This window comes from Tursiops truncatus, chromosome 18 (genome assembly GCF_011762595.2).
Source record: "Tursiops truncatus isolate mTurTru1 chromosome 18, mTurTru1.mat.Y, whole genome shotgun sequence".
NCBI classification, from domain to species: Eukaryota; Metazoa; Chordata; class Mammalia; order Artiodactyla; family Delphinidae; genus Tursiops; species Tursiops truncatus.
The window spans coordinates 51,282,527-51,301,482 of NC_047051.1; the positions used below are offsets into that span (position 1 = coordinate 51,282,527).

At 37.5% G+C, this 18,956-nt stretch overlaps 1 protein-coding gene across 1 annotated transcript in view; it reads right to left on the bottom strand.

The window, feature by feature from the left end:
• The window catches only part of OBI1 (ORC ubiquitin ligase 1), a 46,113-nt gene that overhangs the window by 21,944 nt on the left and 5,213 nt on the right, over positions 1-18,956 (bottom strand). The window contains exons 2-4 of the mRNA XM_019921136.3: positions 14,495-14,630; positions 12,008-12,099; positions 9,326-9,574 (exon numbers count right to left, since the gene is read on the bottom strand). Of these exons, the coding sequence (XP_019776695.1) occupies positions 9,326-9,574; positions 12,008-12,099; positions 14,495-14,630 (477 nt within the window). The remainder of the gene's footprint in view (positions 1-9,325; positions 9,575-12,007; positions 12,100-14,494; positions 14,631-18,956) is intronic.

Genomic DNA, 18,956 nt, shown 5'->3' on the forward strand with positions numbered 1-18,956 from the left:
TTGTAAAAATAATGACATGAGCCATCTGTATTCTTTAGAGCAACAATATCAGAAAACTGAATACTAGAACATGTCTTCAGAAGCTTAAAATCACCGTTGGGAATGACTTGTGAAACTGTGAACACAACCAAGCATTTTTAATCCATATTCCCCAAGCACTCTGCAAATCCCCTATCCAGGGAAATAAACGGAACTATGTTAGTCAGCTTAGAGTCATTAAGGGACTAAACTAATGGCAAATATGTTTTTTTCTTTTCCTTTTTCACATAACTGAATACTCTAAGCATGATAACATTATACCACATGCAATTATTCACAAAACTAATGCTAAGAATCTTGAGCTATGAGATTGATTTTTGGTTGCTATTTAAAAATAGTTTTTAGTGATAACATAGCTTGCTTTCTTCAAAATGGCTTTCTCAAATGCTCTGGCTCACAAATTCTGGGACTCTCAGAATTGAATCAATGTTTTCTAATAAATTCTATGGATTCTCTTTTGATTTAAAAAAAAAATCCTGGGCTTCCCTGGTGGTGCAGTGGTTGAGAGTCCGCCTGCCGATGCAGGGGACACGGGTTCATGCCCCAGTTCGGGAAGATCCGGCATGGCGTGGAGTGGCTGGGCCCATGAACCATGGCCGCTGAGCCTGCGTGTCCGGCACCTGTGCTCCGCAACAGGAGAGGCCACAACAGTGAGAGGCCCACGTACCGCCAAAAAAAAAAAAAAAAAAAATCCCAAGTATGATTTTCTTTTTTGAGTTCTATGATACCTAAAAACTGCATGACAAAACATTAATTGCTAGGAAATCTAGAAGCTCAATATTGATTCTTGACAGCCCAAAAAGTAGTGTGTCTATTGTAGTCTTCTTAAAAGCTACTTCATTTAAACCCCTAGTCATTGTGTTTTTCAATTCCAACAAAAAATAAGACTCCCTAGACTAGGAACCAATCTTACCAACCTGGCAAGAGGAATTCATTGTCTGACTAGAACATTAACATTCAAAGTGAAGGGGTCACAAGAACATTTGTCAACAAAGAGATTTAAACCAACAAAACTTGAAAACAGATTTTAAAAATCTGACCAATAATTTCTAGAACTTCTGACTATATTATTTGTCCGTCAACACACAAATACCCCAAGAGGATGACAAGAGAAGCAGGACAGAGGACACTCTTCTGGGCACCAAGCCTAACTCTCTCACTTAGACTCATCTAGGTGCCTTTTGAGCTCTAAGCACCTGCTTATCTTCGTGGGTGCAAACCAACCAAGACTGTGGAGGGTTAATTCTTTAAGTGACTGATAAATACCATTACTGCCCCTCTGAAGACACAGGAAAAGTAATTTACTTCCTCATACACACAAACAATGAATTAAGCCCTCATAAGAGGAGGCATTTAGTGAATGCTTTTTGGTGACGAATGACAGGCTTAAATTAGAACCTCATCTGATTTCTTTTCCCCATCCCCTCTGTCAAGGTCTCTCACCAGTCCTGTGGCTCTCTAAGATTCTCTTTATGGGCTGGCTAGTTCCTCAACTATCAGAGATAGTTTCAACTTCAGGAGAATCAGGTGGGTAAAGTTACAAAGGGGAGAGTTCTGCCTATTTGTTGCACCTAAAAGAGTAATGAAGACTTCAGCTAACTATTATATTTTGCATTCTCAACACTGGCTTCAAAATTGTTCAAAACTCACTTAGCCCTGGAAACATTAGAAAAAAAGTCCAGGATTGGTTCAAGATGGTGGAGTAGAAGGACATGCTCTCACTCCCTTTTGCGAGAACACTGGAATCACAACTAACTGCTGAACAATCATTGACAGGAAGACACTTGAACTCACCAAAAAAGATACCCCACATCCAAAGACAAAGGAGAAGCCACAATGAGATGGTAGGAGGGGCGCAATCACAATAAAATCATATCCCATAACTGCTGGGTGGGTGACTCACAAACTGGAGAACAATTATACCACAGAAGCCCATCCACTGGAGTGAAGCTTCTGAGCCTCATGTCAGGCTTCTGAACCTGGGGGTCCAGCAACGGGAAGAGGAATTCCTAGAGAATCAGTCTTTGAAGGCTAGCGGGATTTGATTGCAGGACTTTGACAGGACTGGGGGAGGCAGAGACTCTACTCTTGGAGGGCACACACAAAGTAGTGTGTGCATCAGGACCCAGGGGAAGGAGCAGTGACCCCATAGGAGACTGAACCAGACCTACCTGCTAGTGTTGGAGGGTCTGCTGCAGAGGTGGGGGGTGGCTGTGGCTCACCGTGGGCACAAGGACACTGACAGCAGAAGTTCCGGGAAGTACTCCTTGGTGTGAGACATCCCAGAGTCCGCCATTAGCCCTACCAAACAGCCCGGGTAGGCTCCAGTGTTGGGTCACCTCAGGCAAAACAACCAACAGGGAAGGGACTCAGCCCCACTCATCAGCAGACAAGCGGATTAAAGTTTTACTGAGCTCTGCCCACCAGAGCAAGAGCCAGCTCTACCCACCACCAGTCCTTCCCATCAGGAAACTTGCACAAGCCTCTTAGATAGCCTCATCCACCAGAGGGCAGCCAGCAGAAGCAAGAAGAACTACAACCCTGCAGCCTGTGGAACAAAAACCACATTCACAGAAAGATAGACAAGATGAAAAGGCACAGGGCTATGTACCAGATGAAGGAACTAGATAAAACCCCAGAAAGACAACTAAATGAAGTGGAGATAGGCAACCTTCCAGAAAAAGAATTCAGAATAATGATAGTGAAGATGCTCCAGGACACTGGAAAAAGAATGGAGGCAACGATCGAGAAGATGCAAGAAATGTTCAACAAAAATCTAGAAGAATTAAAGAACAAACAAACAGAGATGAACAATACAACAACTGAAATGAAAAATACACTAGACGGAATCAATAGCAGAATAACTGAGGCAGAAGAACGGATAAGTGACCTGGAAGACAGAATGGTGGAATTCACTGCTTTGGAACAGAACAAAGAAAAAAGAATGGAAAGAAATGAAGACAGCCTAAGAGACCTCTGGGACAACATTAAACGCAGCAAGATTCCCATTATAGGGGTCCCAGAAGGAGAAGAAAGACAGAAAGGACCAGAGAAAATATTTGAAGAGATTATAGTTGAAAACTTCCCTAAGATGGGAAAGGAAATAGCCACCCAAGTCCAGGAAGCACAGAGAGTCCCATATAGGATAAACCCAAGGAGAAACAGGCCAGGACACATACTAATCAAACTGGCAAAAACTAAAGACAAAGAAAAACTATTGACAGCAGCAAGGGAAAAAAGACAAATAACATACAAGGGAACTCCCATAAGGTTAACAGCTGATTTCTTAGCAGAAACTCTACAAGCCAAAAGGGAGTGGCATGATATACTAAAAGTGATGAAAGGGAAGAAACTGCAACCAAGATTACTCTACCCAGCAAGGATTTCATTCAGATTTGATGGAGAAATCAAAAGCTTTACAGACAAGCAAAAGCTAAGAGAATTCAGCCCACCAAACTAGCTGTACAACAAATGTGAAAGGAAATTCTCTAAGTGGGAAACACAAGAGAAGAAAAGGACCTACAAAAACAAACCCAAAACAATTAAGAAAATGGTAATAGGTATCGATAATTACCTTAAATGTGAATGGATTAAATGCCCCAACCAAAAGACACAGGCTTGCTGAATGGATACAAAAACAAGACCCATATATATGTTGTCTACAAGAGACCCACTTCAGACCTAGGGACACATACAGACTGAAAGTGAGGGGATGGAAAAAGATATTCCAAGCAAATGGAAATCAAAAGAAAGCTGGAGTAGCAATACTCATATCAGATAAAATAGACTTTAAAATAAAGAATGTTACAAGAGACAAGGAAGGACACTACATAATGATCAAGGGATCAATCCAAGAAGAAGATATAACAATCATAAATATATGCACACCCAACATAGGAGCACCTCAATACATAAGGCAAATGCTAACAGCTATAAAAGAAGAAATCGACAGTAACACAATAATAGTGGGGGACTTTAACAACTCACTTACACCAATGGACAAATCGTCCAAACAGAAAATTAATAAGGATACACAAACTTGAAATGACATAATAGACCAGATAGATTTAATTGATATTTATAGGACATTCCATCCCAAAACAGCAGATTACACTTTCTTCTCAAGTGCACATGGAACATGCTCCAGGATAGATCACATCTTGGATCACAAATCAAGCCTCAGTAAATTTAAGAAAATTGAAATCATATCAGGCATCTTTTCTGACCACAACGCTATGAGATTAGAAACGAATTACAGGGAAAAAAACGTAAAAAACACAGACACATGGAGGCTAAACAATATGTTACTAAATAACCAAGAGATCACTCAAGAAATCAAAGAGGAAATCAAAAAATACCTAGAGACAAATGACAGTGAAAACATGACAATCCAAAACCTATGGGATGTGGCAAAAGCAGTTCTAAGAGGGAAGTTTATAGCTATACAAGCCTACCTCAAGAAACAAGAAAAATCTCAAACAATCTAACCTTACACCTATAGGAACTAGCGGAAGAAGAACAAACAAAACCCGAAGTTAGCAGAAGGAAAGAAATCATAAAGATCAGAGAAGAAATAAATGAAATAGAAACAAAGAAAACAATAGCACAGATCAATAAAACTAAAAGCTGGTTCTTTGAGAAGATAAACAAAATTGATAAACCATTAGTCAGATTCATCAAGAAAAAGAGGGAGAGGACTCAAATCAATAAAATTAGAAATGAAAAAGGAGAGGTTACAACAGATACTGCAGAAATACAAAGCATCCTAAGAGACTACTACAAGCAACTCTATGCCAATAAAATGGACAACCTGGAAGAAATGGACAAATCCTCAGAAAGGTATAACCTTCCAAGACTGAACCAGGAAGAAATACAAAATATGAACAGACTAATCACAAGGAATGAAATTGAAACTGCGATTAAAAATCTTCCAACAAAAAAAGGTCCAGGACCAGATGGCTTCACAGGTGAATTCTATCAAACATTTAGAGAAGAGCTAACACTCATTCTTCTCAAACTCTTCCAAAAATTTACAGAGGAAGGAACACTCCCAAACTCATTCTATGAGGCCACCATCACCCTGATACCAAAACCAGATAAAGATATTACAAAGAGAGAAAATTACAGACCAATATCACTGATGAATATAGATGCAAAAATCCTCAACAAAATACTAGCAAACAGAATCCAGCAACACATTAAAAGGATCATACACCATGATCAGGTGGGATTTATCCCAGGGATGCAAGGATTCTTCAACATACACAAATCAATCAATGTGATACACCATATTAACAAATTGAAGAATAAAAACCAAATGATCATCTCAATAGATGCAGAAAAAGCTTTTGACAAAATTCAACACCAATTTATTACAAAAACCCTCCAGAAAGTGGCCATAGAGGGAACCTACCTGAACATAATAAAGGCCATACACGACAAAACCACAGCAAACACCATTCTCAATGGTGAAAAACTGAAAGCATTTCCTCTAAGATCCGGGACAAGACAAGGATGTCCACTCTCACCACTATTATTCAACATAGCTTTGGAAGTTCTAGCCATGGCAATCAGAGAAGAAAAAGAAATAAAAGGAATACAAATTGGAAAAGAAGAAGTAAAACTGTCACTGTTTGCAGATGACATGATACTATACACAGAGAATCCTAAAGATGCCACCAGAAAACTACTAAAACTAATCAATAAATTTGGTAAAGTAGCAGGATACAAAATTAATGCACAGAAATCTCTTGTATTCCTATACACTAATGATGAAAAATCTGAAAGAGAAATTAAGAAAACACTCCCTTTTACCATTGCAACAAAAAGAAGAAAATACCTAAGAATAAACCTACTGAGGGAGACAAAAGACCTGTATGCAGAAAACTATAAGACACTGATGAAAGAAATTAAAGATGATACCAACAGATGGAGAGATATACCATGTTCTTGGATTGGAAGAATCAATATTGTGAAGATGACTATAGTATCCAAAGCAACCTACAGATTCAATGCAATCCTTATCAAATTACCAATGCATTTTTTACGGAACTAGAACAAAAGATCTTAAAATTTGTATGGAGACACAAAAGACCCCAAATAGCCAAAGCAGGTTTGAGGGGAAAAAACTGAGCTGGAGGAATCAGACTCCCCGACTTCAGGTTATACTACAATGCTACAGTAATCAAGACAATACGGTACTGGCACAAAAACAGAAGTACAGATCAATGGAACAAGATAGAAAGGCCAGAAGTAAACCCAGGCACCTATGGTCAACTAATCTATGACAAAGGAGGCAAGGATTTACAATGGAGAAAAGACAGTCTCTTCAATAAGTGGTGCTGGGAAAACTGGACAGCTACATGTAAAAGAATGAAATTAGAACACTCCCTAACACCATATACAAAAATAAACTCAAAATGGATTCGAGACCTAAATGTAAGACCGGACACTATAAAACCCTTAGAGGAAATCATAGGAAGAACACTCTCACATAAATCACAGCAAGATCTTTTTTGATCCACCTCCTAGAGCAATGGAAATAAAAACAAAAGTAAACAAATGGGACCTAATGAAACTTAAAAGCTTTTGCACAGCAAAGGAAACCATAAACAAGACAAAAAGACAACCCTCAAAATGGGAGAAAGTATTTGCAAATGAATCAACGGACAAAGGATTAATCTCCAAAATATATAAACAACTGATGCAGCTCAATATTAAAGAAACAAACAACCCAATCCAAAAATGGGCAGAAGACCTAAATAGACATTTCTCCAAACAAGACATACAGATGGCCAAGAGGCACATGAAAAGCTGCTCAACATTACTAATTATTTGAGAAATGCAAATCAAAACTACAATGAGGTATCACCTCACACCGGTTAGAATGGGCATCATCAGAAATCTACAAACAACAAATGCTGGAGAGGGTGTGGAGAAAGGGAACCCTCTTGCACTGTTGGTGGGAATGTAAATTGATACAGCCACTATGGAGAACAGTATGGATGTTCCTTAAAAAACTAAAAATAGAATTACCATATGACCCAGCAATCCCACTACTGGGTATTTACCCAGAGAACACCATAATTCAAAAGGACACATGCACCCCAATGTTCACTGCAGCACTATTTACAATAGCCAAGTCATGGAAGCAATCTAAATGCCCATCGACAGACGAATGGATAAAGAAGATGTGGTACATATATACAATGGAATATTACTCAGCCATAAAAAGGAATGAAACTGGGTCCTTTGTAGAGACGTGGAGGGATCTAGAGACTGTCATACAGAATGAAGTAAGTCAGAAAGAGAAAAACAAATATTGTATATTAATGCATATATGTGGAACCTAGAAAAATGGTACAGATGAACCGGTTTGCAGGGCAGAAATTGAGACACAGATGTAGAGAACAAATGTATAGACACCAAGGGGGGAAAGTGGCAGGGCGTGGTGGTGGGGGTGTGATGAATTGGGTGATTGGGATTGACATATATACACTGATGTGTATAAAATGGATGACTAATAAGAACCTGCTGTATAAAAAAATAAGATACAATCCAAAACTTCAAAGAAAAAAAGAAAAAAAGTCCATTTCACTCATTCTAGGTATTCCTTTATTCTGAATGTTTAGTACTCCTATATTTGATTTACAGTATGTTGTTATTTTGTACTTTACATTCAAGTTTTGCCGCTGCATTTTAAAATTTATTTATGTCCCAGCTTATTGCCTAATTCTACCTAATATCTTCACTGGGCATCCAAAATGGGCTTATTAAATATCCCAGATAATTGTGAGGTCTCAGGGTAGCTCTGGGTATTGAATTTAACACGTGACCTTTAAAAGAACAAAGAAAAACTGTATTTTATGTAGCTCTCTTTTACATACATCTCTTATACCACTCTTTTTTTTTTCCCATACCACTCTTATAAGCCCAGAGTAAAGTTTTCATACACATCTTCATGCTCTAAGAAACATTTATTACCAAAAATTTAAATGCAATTCAATAACTATAAAAGAGACCCTATAGAACTTACTGATGGTTCAGGAAGAAGAAAAGTTACAGGGGACATGGCTGATAGATAAATACTGTGACTTCCCAGCTGTATTTCCTTTTCATGTCCTCTTCTCTTCTTAGACAAAATGCTAATAATGTTGGCTACCGAAAACCAAAGAAATTACACACTTCCCCTAAACTTGTAACAAACTCAGTGCAATTATGTCCGTAGTTTCTTTTTTCTCTAAAAGCACTAAGTTCCCTTCTTTGTCTCATCGTGGCCTTTTCCGAGCCTAAATGGCATTTATTTTACACATGGGTATGACTTAGTATTCACACTAAGCTGCAGATACTTCTCTGCTACTTAACCTCACTGAAGATCAGTATGTGGTAGCACATCTTTAAAATATCATATGGAGCATTAATGATTTCAGGAGGCAGGATTTAGTAATTCAGCACAGTAACAGTATTTTAAGAGAATGCACATAGGCTGAATGGGTGGTTGTGGACCTGGATACCACAAAACCATCTCTATTCAGCACAAGACTCCACTGTGGATAAACCTGAAGTCAAGCTAAAGGCTAGTCCCTTTGGCCAGCAAAGCTCTACAGCACTTGATTATTACCTCTAGTGCTGATAGCATGGATCTCATCTCCTTTCCTAGACTGGAAAATCCTAGAGGTTTGCCCTTTTCACCTATGCTTTCTTTATCTTGTTGTATGGATGGAAGAATAATTGAAAAAAATGAACCTGCCTCATAAGCCAAACATTCTCTTTCATGGAGTAGTCTAAAGCAGCTACTCACAGCTCTCTTGGAAGCAGTCATTAAATATTTAACTATTTACAATATTAAAAAAATCAGAGAATGGTAGTGCTAGAAAAGATATGGTCTAAACCTTTCATTTTATAGGTAGGGAAATGGACAGGTGTTTGTCTTTATGCATACAGGGTAGTCACTAACATAAGCTTAAAAAACAAAATTAAGCCAAACCACAATGAGAGGAATAGAAATACATCCTTTAAATTGATGTCACTCTTCCACAAGAAGATGCAAATTCATATAGAGGCACTACAGAGTCTCCAATTATAGTCACAAATGGAACCACCTGATATTTCTTGGCAGCTAATAACACTTAAGGAGAAAAAGTTTTCCTATTTCTTATAAATGCTCATCCAGGGATTTCTGTCCTTTCCCCCCAAATCATCTAATGATGACTCAAAATAATATGGTGACTTATACTTTTGAAGGTACTTAAAATACTACAGAATTTTAAAAACAACCACAGCTTACCTCCTTCAACTTTTCCACATCATCTTTCACTTTTTCGTAGATTTCACTAGCTGTTCTAAGTTTTTTCTTCCACTCTGCTACAGTTTCTGGGTCAATTTTACTTGGATTATCTGCAACTGGATGTTTGTCTTCATTTTGGTTGCCCTGCATCAAGGTTAAAGGATCCAGAATAGTCTTGATCTGTGACTCCAAGCTGAGATTTTTACTCTTAAGGTCTTCTACCTCTTTCTGTAGACAATCTATTTCATCCTGAAAAAGCATTGCATAGCCATCAGGTAGACAGAGACACTAAACACATACATATGCTAGAGTGAGGCCAATGTGCTTTTAAATTTTATACTCAAAATTCTGTAGATACATAGATTCTTTATGCATCAGAAAAGCTTTGCAGACAGAAAGTCACATATAGTTGAAACTCTCAAAATGAATTTTGACTCTGATAAAAATAGGCATTCCCGGGCTTCCCTGGTGGCGCAGTGGTTGAGAATCTGCCTGCTAATGCAGGGGACACAGGTTCGAGCCCTGGTCTGGGAGGATCCCACATGCCGCGGAGCAACTAGGCCCGTGAGCCACAACTACTGAGCCTGCGCGTCTGGAGCCTGTGCTCTGCAACAAGAGAGGCCGCGATAGTGAGAGGCCCGCGCACCGCAATGGAGTGGCCCCCGCTTGCCACAACTAGAGAAAGCCCTCACACAGAAATGAAGATCCAACACAGCAAAAATAAATAAAACTCCTACCCCCAACATCTTCTTTAAAAAAAAAAAAAGGCATTTCCATTGCTTTTATTTTAATTCAATGATAGTTTGTGATTTAAAAAAATTAAAATGTCGAATCTTTGATTCTATTTTAGATATCCATAAAACACGAAAAGGCACATGAATTCAACAAGGAAGTAGATTCCTCAGAAGAAAATTCTGAGGCATGTTTAATTGCTTTACTGAGGGGAATTTAAAAATACAGTTTTGATCAAGATTTATAGTTTTGTTTGATGTCTATATTTTTGCTTCTATATTTGAAGTAGGAGTAAAACCACATACCATGTCCTTTCATTTTCCACTTCAGAATAGTACCTGTAGTTAATTTTTAACTCTTCTACATTCTGGATCTTTAATTACTGCTAAGACTATTCCAAGTATTAGTTTTCCCCATGTGGAACTGCTTGCTACCTTAAATCCAGTAACTAAACATTTGGGGTTAGAACTCTTTTCTGTGATACAATTTATTCATCTATAATGGATATTTCATCTTAAACTAAGATTGTCAGAAATTTTGTTGTTAGAAAATAAACGTCAATATGCCAGTGATCTTCTAAAGGATTAATTTGATTAGCATCTAAGTGTGATAAATATTAAGTAAATAAGAATACGTTTCAGAGCTAACACAGATAGTGCTATTTACTATTTTAAATTACAATACATTTCAAGTTAAATAGCATTATAAAATGAGAAAATCACTTTACTTGTTTGAATTAATATATTAATGAATAAACAAATATAAACAGGAAAACATATGAATGAACATTTATTCATTTATTTATGTCCCACTTTATTTCAAAAAATTTTTAAAGCAGCTGAAGCAGTTTCCATTTACATAGTATAACTTAAAGATATTTTGTGTCAAAGGAAGAGAGCAATAATATCCCTCATTTAGTCGATATAAAATGACAACTGGGCCTAATGTTTATTCAAAAGTATATGTATTCCATTAACATGAAGCTAATTTAGAAAAAATTCCATCACCATGTCAAATCACCTTCACAGGAAGAAAACCACTGCATAATCTCACGTATATGTGGAATCTAAAAGAGTCAAATACATAGAAGCAGAGTTAAACAGTGGTTACCAAGCGTGCAAGGTGGGGGAAATGGAGAGGTGGGAGAAATAGGGAGCTGGTTCAAGGTGTGCTAAGTTGCAGTTATACAGGATAGAGATAGTCTAGAGATCTACTGTATAACATGATGACTATAGTTAATAATACTGTACTGTATACTGGAAATCTGCGAAGAGAGTAGATTTCAGGTACTCTCACCCCACACACAAAGTAATTATGTGAGGAGACAGCTATGTTAATTAGCTTGATTGATGTAATCACTTCACCATGTATATGTATATCAAAACATGTTATATACCTTAAATATACACAATTTTTATTTAAAAAAAAAAACCCACTGTTTTACATGGGGAAAAAAAAAAGAATTAGGAAACAGCATATCTCACACCAAAATCTCTTTGCTGGTAGCTGACATAAGTATATTTTCTTTACCAGAACTGATCAGACTTATAATTAGCAGTGAATTTATAGGTAGAAACAAAAACAGAATGACGGTTATAGTCCCTGTTTGCCAGACCATTCACAATGCCTTGTGGGGGCTGGAAGACTGACTTTTACAAGGGAGTTTCCTTTATCTCCCACCTCTTGAGGGAATAACTTACAAAACAATGTTTCTGTTGAGGACAAATTTAAAATTAAAAGAAAGAAAAAACCGAAATGTTTCCATCTGTTCCCTTCCACTATTTGAAATAGGAAAGGGAAAAAGAAAAAATTTATCAAATAAGATATTTTTAAACTGGCATTTAAAATAAGATTTCATTAGATGCTTACTCTAAGAAGTCCAGGGACTGATAGCTCAGTTTTACCTTGAATTCAATGCTGTCATCATTTAACATTTTAATTATTATTTACCTCATATTCTTTGTGGAGTAATTCAAGTCTAGTTTTTCGAAGGTGCTTCCTGACTGTATGGCTCAGTATAGGTTCACTTTCACTTGTTCCTCCTATAGGGAAAAAAAAAGCTAACTTTTCATTCTGATTTGGGTAGAATGACAATTAAAATGAACTCTTTTCTTATTGTTCTATATAGTTCTCTAGCTTAATTTCTACCCTTTTCCTTATAACCACGTGGGCTGCCTAGGCCTTTTCTGTACTTTAATCCTGAGAAAAGATAAATAACACCGTAAGAAATACCTTCAGTAAAATATCATGTTGTGTTTACTTACCTATGTATCTTATTATATTAAACTCAATGAAGGCAAAGGCTATATTTTATTAATGATCACATTTGGACGACTGCAAATTTTGAGTACCAGACAACTGTTAATGATAAAATCAATGATTATATTTACAGCTAACCAATAAGTTGTATAAATATTATCAATATTATCTGTACATGATATAATTATCAAATACATATTATTATCTGTATATATCACATATGATACATATATTATGATATATATTATTATAACCAATGTATTCATTCAAACATATGTGGTTACACAACTGAAAAGATTAATGTGTCTTTTCACTGATTCTAACAACCCAGTTGCGATCGATTATAAATCACAGCACTAATTGTATGCCCATAATAACTCACACAAACACACTCAAAATGTTTTCTTCCTGAGAGCTCTTCACTTATGCTGTGGTTACCTTCTTTGTACTTCTCAGCATCATGATAGCAAAGGCATATACAGATATTCTTTTCAGGATGTTCTATCCAAATGGCAGGATGGATGAACCATTTTACTTGAGAGAATTTACGAAATATCACTTACATATGAATGAATAAAGGAGGGAGAAGGGATGTGAAAAGAAGCTGGGGAAAAAACATTCGCATTATTTTAATCAACAAAACTCATATTCCGCAAGGAAAGACCTGACTCCTGGTAAAGGTCAGTGCAGGTAGAAAAGTAGAGGCTAAGGTTAACACTCCAGTTTCCAGCACAGCAGAGAAATATTCCTCTATCAGACTCCATCCAGGTACTCAAGAAAGAAACCTTGGAGCCAGCTCCGACTCCCCTTTCAGATCACTTAGTTCCAAAGTTCCACTGGTTGTTCTTTTGTTCCAGCATATATACCTTCCTTTCCATTATAAAAATTTTAGTTAAGTCCATTTTGCCTAACTTGGGACTATGACAATGACTTCTTAAGTTTTCTGAAAGGTTTTTTTCTATGATTCATGCTATCATGAATTCACTTTCAATTTTTCCTAAAGCAAAACCAAATAAAAATCATTTAATTTTAACAATCTAAGAGAAATAACACTAAAAAAGCTCTTTAAATGCTTTATTTTTCAAGAATCTTCTAGTTCAAGTTTTATCCCCCTCTTACCTACACTACTGTAGCACTGAATGTTCTTTTTTATTCCCTTAATCCAGAATCACACTCTCCTTCACCTGGGCAAGCGCGTCCAACCTGACCTACTCACGCCCTGTTTCTCCCCTGGAGCCCAGCCTGCACACATCCCCTGAGTGATACTCCTTACACACATTTTGGGTTGTGCCATCCCCTTGCTCAGACCATCATGCCCACCTCGCCCTTCTCACCCACACAGCAGTTCCCGGATTTAGTCTGTCACTCAAGATGCTCTGCTCTAATACACTACCAAATGTAAAATAGCTAGCGGGAAGCAGCCACACAGTGCAGGGAGATCAGCTCCGTGATTTCCCTCCCTTCCACCTAGAGGGGTGGGATAGGGAGGGTGGGAGGGAGGGAGATGCAAGAGGGAAGAGATATGGGGACATATGTATATGTATAGCTGATTCACTTTGTTATAAAGCAGAAACTGACACGCCATTGTAAAGCAATTATACACCAATAAAGATGTTAAAAAAATAAAAATAGAGTCTCATTTTACATTTTCAGTCTTACTTCAACAGTCAGACCCAAACTAGACTATTGATCATTTCCAAAAACATGCCTTACTTTACTACTTCTAAACTGTAGTGCATGCTATTCCCCCTGCATGAAATGCCCTCCCTCATCTTTACCATTTGAAAACTTATCCATCCTTAAATCTCCATCTTAAAGGCCACCTGTGTCATGGATCCCTTCTCAGTGTTCCTAGCTGAACTTCCCTGTTTAAACTCTGTGGACCTTTCTGTTTGTTTGTTTTTGACTGTTAGCATCTGCTGCTTTAAACCATTAATATTTTGGTCCACATGCACAGCCTCTACCAGAACGCAAGTTCCAGGAGGCTCTGAGACTTCTCATGGTGCTTTGTGCTCCTCAATTGCTCCACTTACAGATTATGCCAAATGACCAATCCATCCAGTAGGATATTGGCAAAATAACATCACTGAAAATTGTCTATTTCAGTCTTCCTCCAAATAGACACTATTTAAGATTGTTTCAAATCTATTTCTATATGTTTATAAAATAGACCCTTACCAATAATCTCTTTGCAAGGATTTTCAGGAGTGATGGGGACTCTGCAGGCTGGACATTGGCTATTATTCTTCAACCACAAATCGATACAAATTGAACAAAATACATGGTTGTTGACGCATATAACAGGCTGGCGTACCTTTGAAAAAAGAAACATTACTTTTAGTACAGGGCAACAGTCGTAATGAGAATCTCAATAGTTTTAGCTTAGAGCAAATCTCTTCTCTAGAGTACAGAAGTAGGTGCTTTAAGAGGAAGTATAATATCTAGGATTCATAAAAACGCTGCTTGTGCTACCACATTGTTTCTTACACATGTATAATACAGATACTAGCTTAGATATCTGGTCATAGAGACTGAAACTTTGAACACATCATGAAATGGTTTTATTTTGTTCCAAACCACACTTATTGCCAAAAATAAAATGCATTTTGTTCCACTGAGGCTGGGGCAATTTTCCTTCAACTATTCTATTTTTGGATCACGAAATGTCAGAATTAGAAGGTTCTTTAAAGATTATTTAGTCCAATCACCCATATGACATTCAAGACTTGAAATCCTTCCCTCAAGTCATTCTACTATATTACAGAGCAATAGCAATCAACAATTTAGCACTGATTCTTACTAGAAAGTCCCCGAAACCAGAGGCATGAAAGCTACAACAATCCTAAAAGACATGACATATGCTCTTGTGGTTTACAATCTAAATAGCAAACAATGCTGACAGAAATACTTAAATACACCAAATATACAAATCTTTGACTCAGTGTAATCAAATAACAATACTTTACATTTATATTGTCTTATATTTTACAATAGGCTTTCCATGCATTCCCTCTCTCTCAATAACACTGTGAGATAAACAGTAAATATACTTTACTAATAAGGAAACCAAGGTGTGAAGATATTAGGTGGCCTGCTCAGGGTTAACGATGTAGGTGTTCTGACTGTGTAGCTGTTTTATCAGAGGGAAAATAGAAGAGAAGCTGTTTTAGTTTTCTACTTATTTGTTTACATATTTATTGTAAATTTATATTTATCTCCCCTTTTAGACTGGAAACTCTGTAAGAGCAAGAACTTCTTTCGTCTCATTCATTTCTGAATCCCTGGTACCTAGAAAATAGGTTAGTACACAGTAGGTACGCAATAAAGTCTTGTTGAATGAAGTAATTGCTATTAGGACAGTACTTAAAATTCAATTTATTGGGGAACTTGTCAGAGGGAATAGGCAATTCTTTCACATTTTGTTGTAAAGAAGAGAGCATAAAAATATGGCCAGCGTAAGAAATGATAACAGGAATGGCACAGTAAAAAGGGGATATTAATTAATGATGGAGGAAGAGGGGGAGGGATTAAGAGCCATAGATAGCAAAGTCCCTAAGAAGTCAAGAGGGGAATGATATCCAAAGCACAAGGGGGCAGATTTTGGCTTATATGGAGTGAGGATCTGTCTTCCATTTTAACAAAAGGGAAAACCGAGGGTACAAGAACAAATACAAAGTGGATGGAAGATCTGTTGATGGAAAGATGAGGGAACTCATGTTCCAACTGCTTATTGTTTGTGATTAAATATGAGGTGAGGTTACTAGCTGCAAGTGAGAAGAAGGAGGGAATATCGACTTGAGAAAATAGGAGAATAAAGCAGTTGTTTTGAAAGGTAAGAAAGTAAATTTATTAGGGTTATGTACAGAGCTGGATTGCCAAACACTGTTGAGTATGTGAGTGGAAGCAAACTGATAGAGTCAACCAATGGATCTTGAAAAGCCTGAAGTAATACTGGAAGAGTAGGTATGATGAGAAGAGGAACAGATGCTCATAGTCAAAGCACAGGAGGCGGTACAGCTGCTTTCCCTAATGTTTTGTCCTGGGACACCTTACCTGACAAAGTTCTATTTTCTCTCTCAATCTCATGTATCACATAGTGTTAACATGTTTTCTATGGTAACAGTTCCTGAGAATCCTCTGTAACTGGACCTTAGTAAGTGGCAGAGCTTAGGCTTCTAGAGACAAACCTGGGGCTGACTTCAGCTCTGCTACTTATTGAACTGTTTGACCTTGGGTTAACCCTTTAGTTACAGTGGCATCTGTTTCCTCTTCTGAAAACTATGGTTTAACCTAGTAAACTTTTCATTCAGATGTTGCTTAAGATGTAATAATATAAAGATGTAAGCACAGAGACTTCCACATAGCAATCCCTGGGGAGGGGAGGGGAAAGCAGAAAAGGACTATATCCACGTGCCCAGGAGCCAACTCCATGTAGGCATCTTAAAGCTGCCCCAACCATAACATGTCCAAAGCCAAACCTGGCCTCCACACACTCACTCCCCATCCTGCGCTTCTTGTCTAAGTTACTGGCACCACCACCTCACCACTCAGGCTAGAATACTGAGAGCTGTCTCTGACTCACCGTTTTTATTTATCTTCACCATCCAATCAATCATCAAATGCTGGTATCATATATCAGTCTAGGAAGCCAGAGATTTTAAGATATACCCATATTTTATTTACCACTAAGAAAAAAGGAAGAATGAAAAATGCTGCCAATTACAACTGCAAGATGCTACCGCTTGTAAAATAGAACCAGATTTCAGAGATGTTATAACGTGGGAAAGAAAGTATATCCCAGAATAGTCAAAATGTGGCAAACCTACCTCTAAATGTTCTTTTACTTATCATCTATCACTTCGTTTCCATCTTCACCTCAATGACTTCAGGTTCTCATTCTCTTAGCCCAATCTATTGCAATGACCTCCTCCCAAGCTTCCTCGCTTCCACATGTTCACTGCTGTCCACCTTTCATACTGATGCCAGAGCTAGCCATCTAACATATGGAGCAGCAGCTTTCACTGCTCTCCTGCAAAACAACGTTTTTTTCCCTGCTCATAGTTTTAAGTACAGCTTCCAAAGAACAATGTAATCTGGTTCTTAAATAGCCATATCTTTGATCTGCTATTTCAATACTTGACAAAACCTATACTTCAACCACACAGATATACCCAATGTTCATCAAAAGGAATAAGAATAGAGTCTCCTTGTTTACTGGACTCTCATTCTTTAGCTTAATATGTTCCACTGGCCTCCCAACTTCCCCAATCAAAATAAAATCCTTCCCATCTTTTAAGATGGAAATCAAAGGTTACCTCTTCTGTAAGGCCTTCACTAATCGTTTTTAGAATTAACTGGATCTTTGTCTGATTCTTATAAGGGCACTTCTTATACATTGATTTAATGTTCACTGGCCTTGGAAAATTGTTTACACCCTGCCTTCCCTATTAGATTTCAGGCTCCCTGGGGGCAGGGGCACTGTCCTGTTCATCTTTATGTCCACCTACAACAACTTATACAATGTATACTCTAAGATTAATAGAAGTGAATTTTGATGTATTAAAACAAAAGGCTGAGATAATGCTGCTAAAAGCATCTCAAGAAGCAAAAGGTCAATGGCCACTGCCAAATTCTGAAAAAGTGAAAGTTTAACCTTTCCATTTAATCTGCCAGAATGATACAGAAGAACAACCACAGGCAGACTACTTGGCTCTGTCTGCTAACAGCCACTGGCAATGTCACCCAAAGGAGAATCATTTTCACTGTTCAATACCTGGTATTATCATTGTCATTGTGTTGGATTTTGAAACAGTTGACTAATTCATTTCTTTGGACCATGTACTTATCAGATGATGATTTCTAGACAATGGTTTAAATTTACTTAGGAGAACAGAAACCTATAAAGGAGAAAGAACTACTAAAACAAATTACTCATTATTTATTTGACCATAACCTACAGAAGCAAAATACAAAGAATCTAGCCCTCCTTCAATTCCTGTCCACCCATTTCCTCTGCCCAGATCCTGCTATATACAACACCAAAACACATACACAAATAATTTTCTTTAATAAGAACTTCTCAAGATACAGAAATAGTCATAATTTGCCTATGTTATTAGACTTTATATCCAATTTACTCTCAAATGAGATCTGTGGCAATAACACAGTAAGCACTCTTACAAAATAAAAATGCAAGAAGACAATGGCAAAGCTAAGTGGCACGTACAATTCCAAACTCATGTGGAGTAAGCATGCTGAGGTGATATCCTAGGGTAATGCCCCACGAGGCTGGTGAGGAGAGGAAGAGAAGACAAAGCAAGGGATGAAAAGTGGGCTCTCCTCTCTGCAATGGGCCCAAGGAAGCAGTCCTAAGTATAAAAAACATTAACCCTATAATATATAATTCTACTATGTAGTTTCTTTTATCTGAAGATGTTTCAGTTTTAAGAGACTTTACCACAAAAACCCCTTTCATAAAAAGCAAACGTACCTGGGAGGAGTCATGCCTAAAGGTGTTGTCCATTAATATCCATTCTAGACTTACCTAATAGGAGTTATATATTGGTTTAGGGCAGGGTCTGTCAACTTCGACACTACTGACATTTTGGAACAAAAAGTTTTTGTTGTGGGAGGCTGTCCT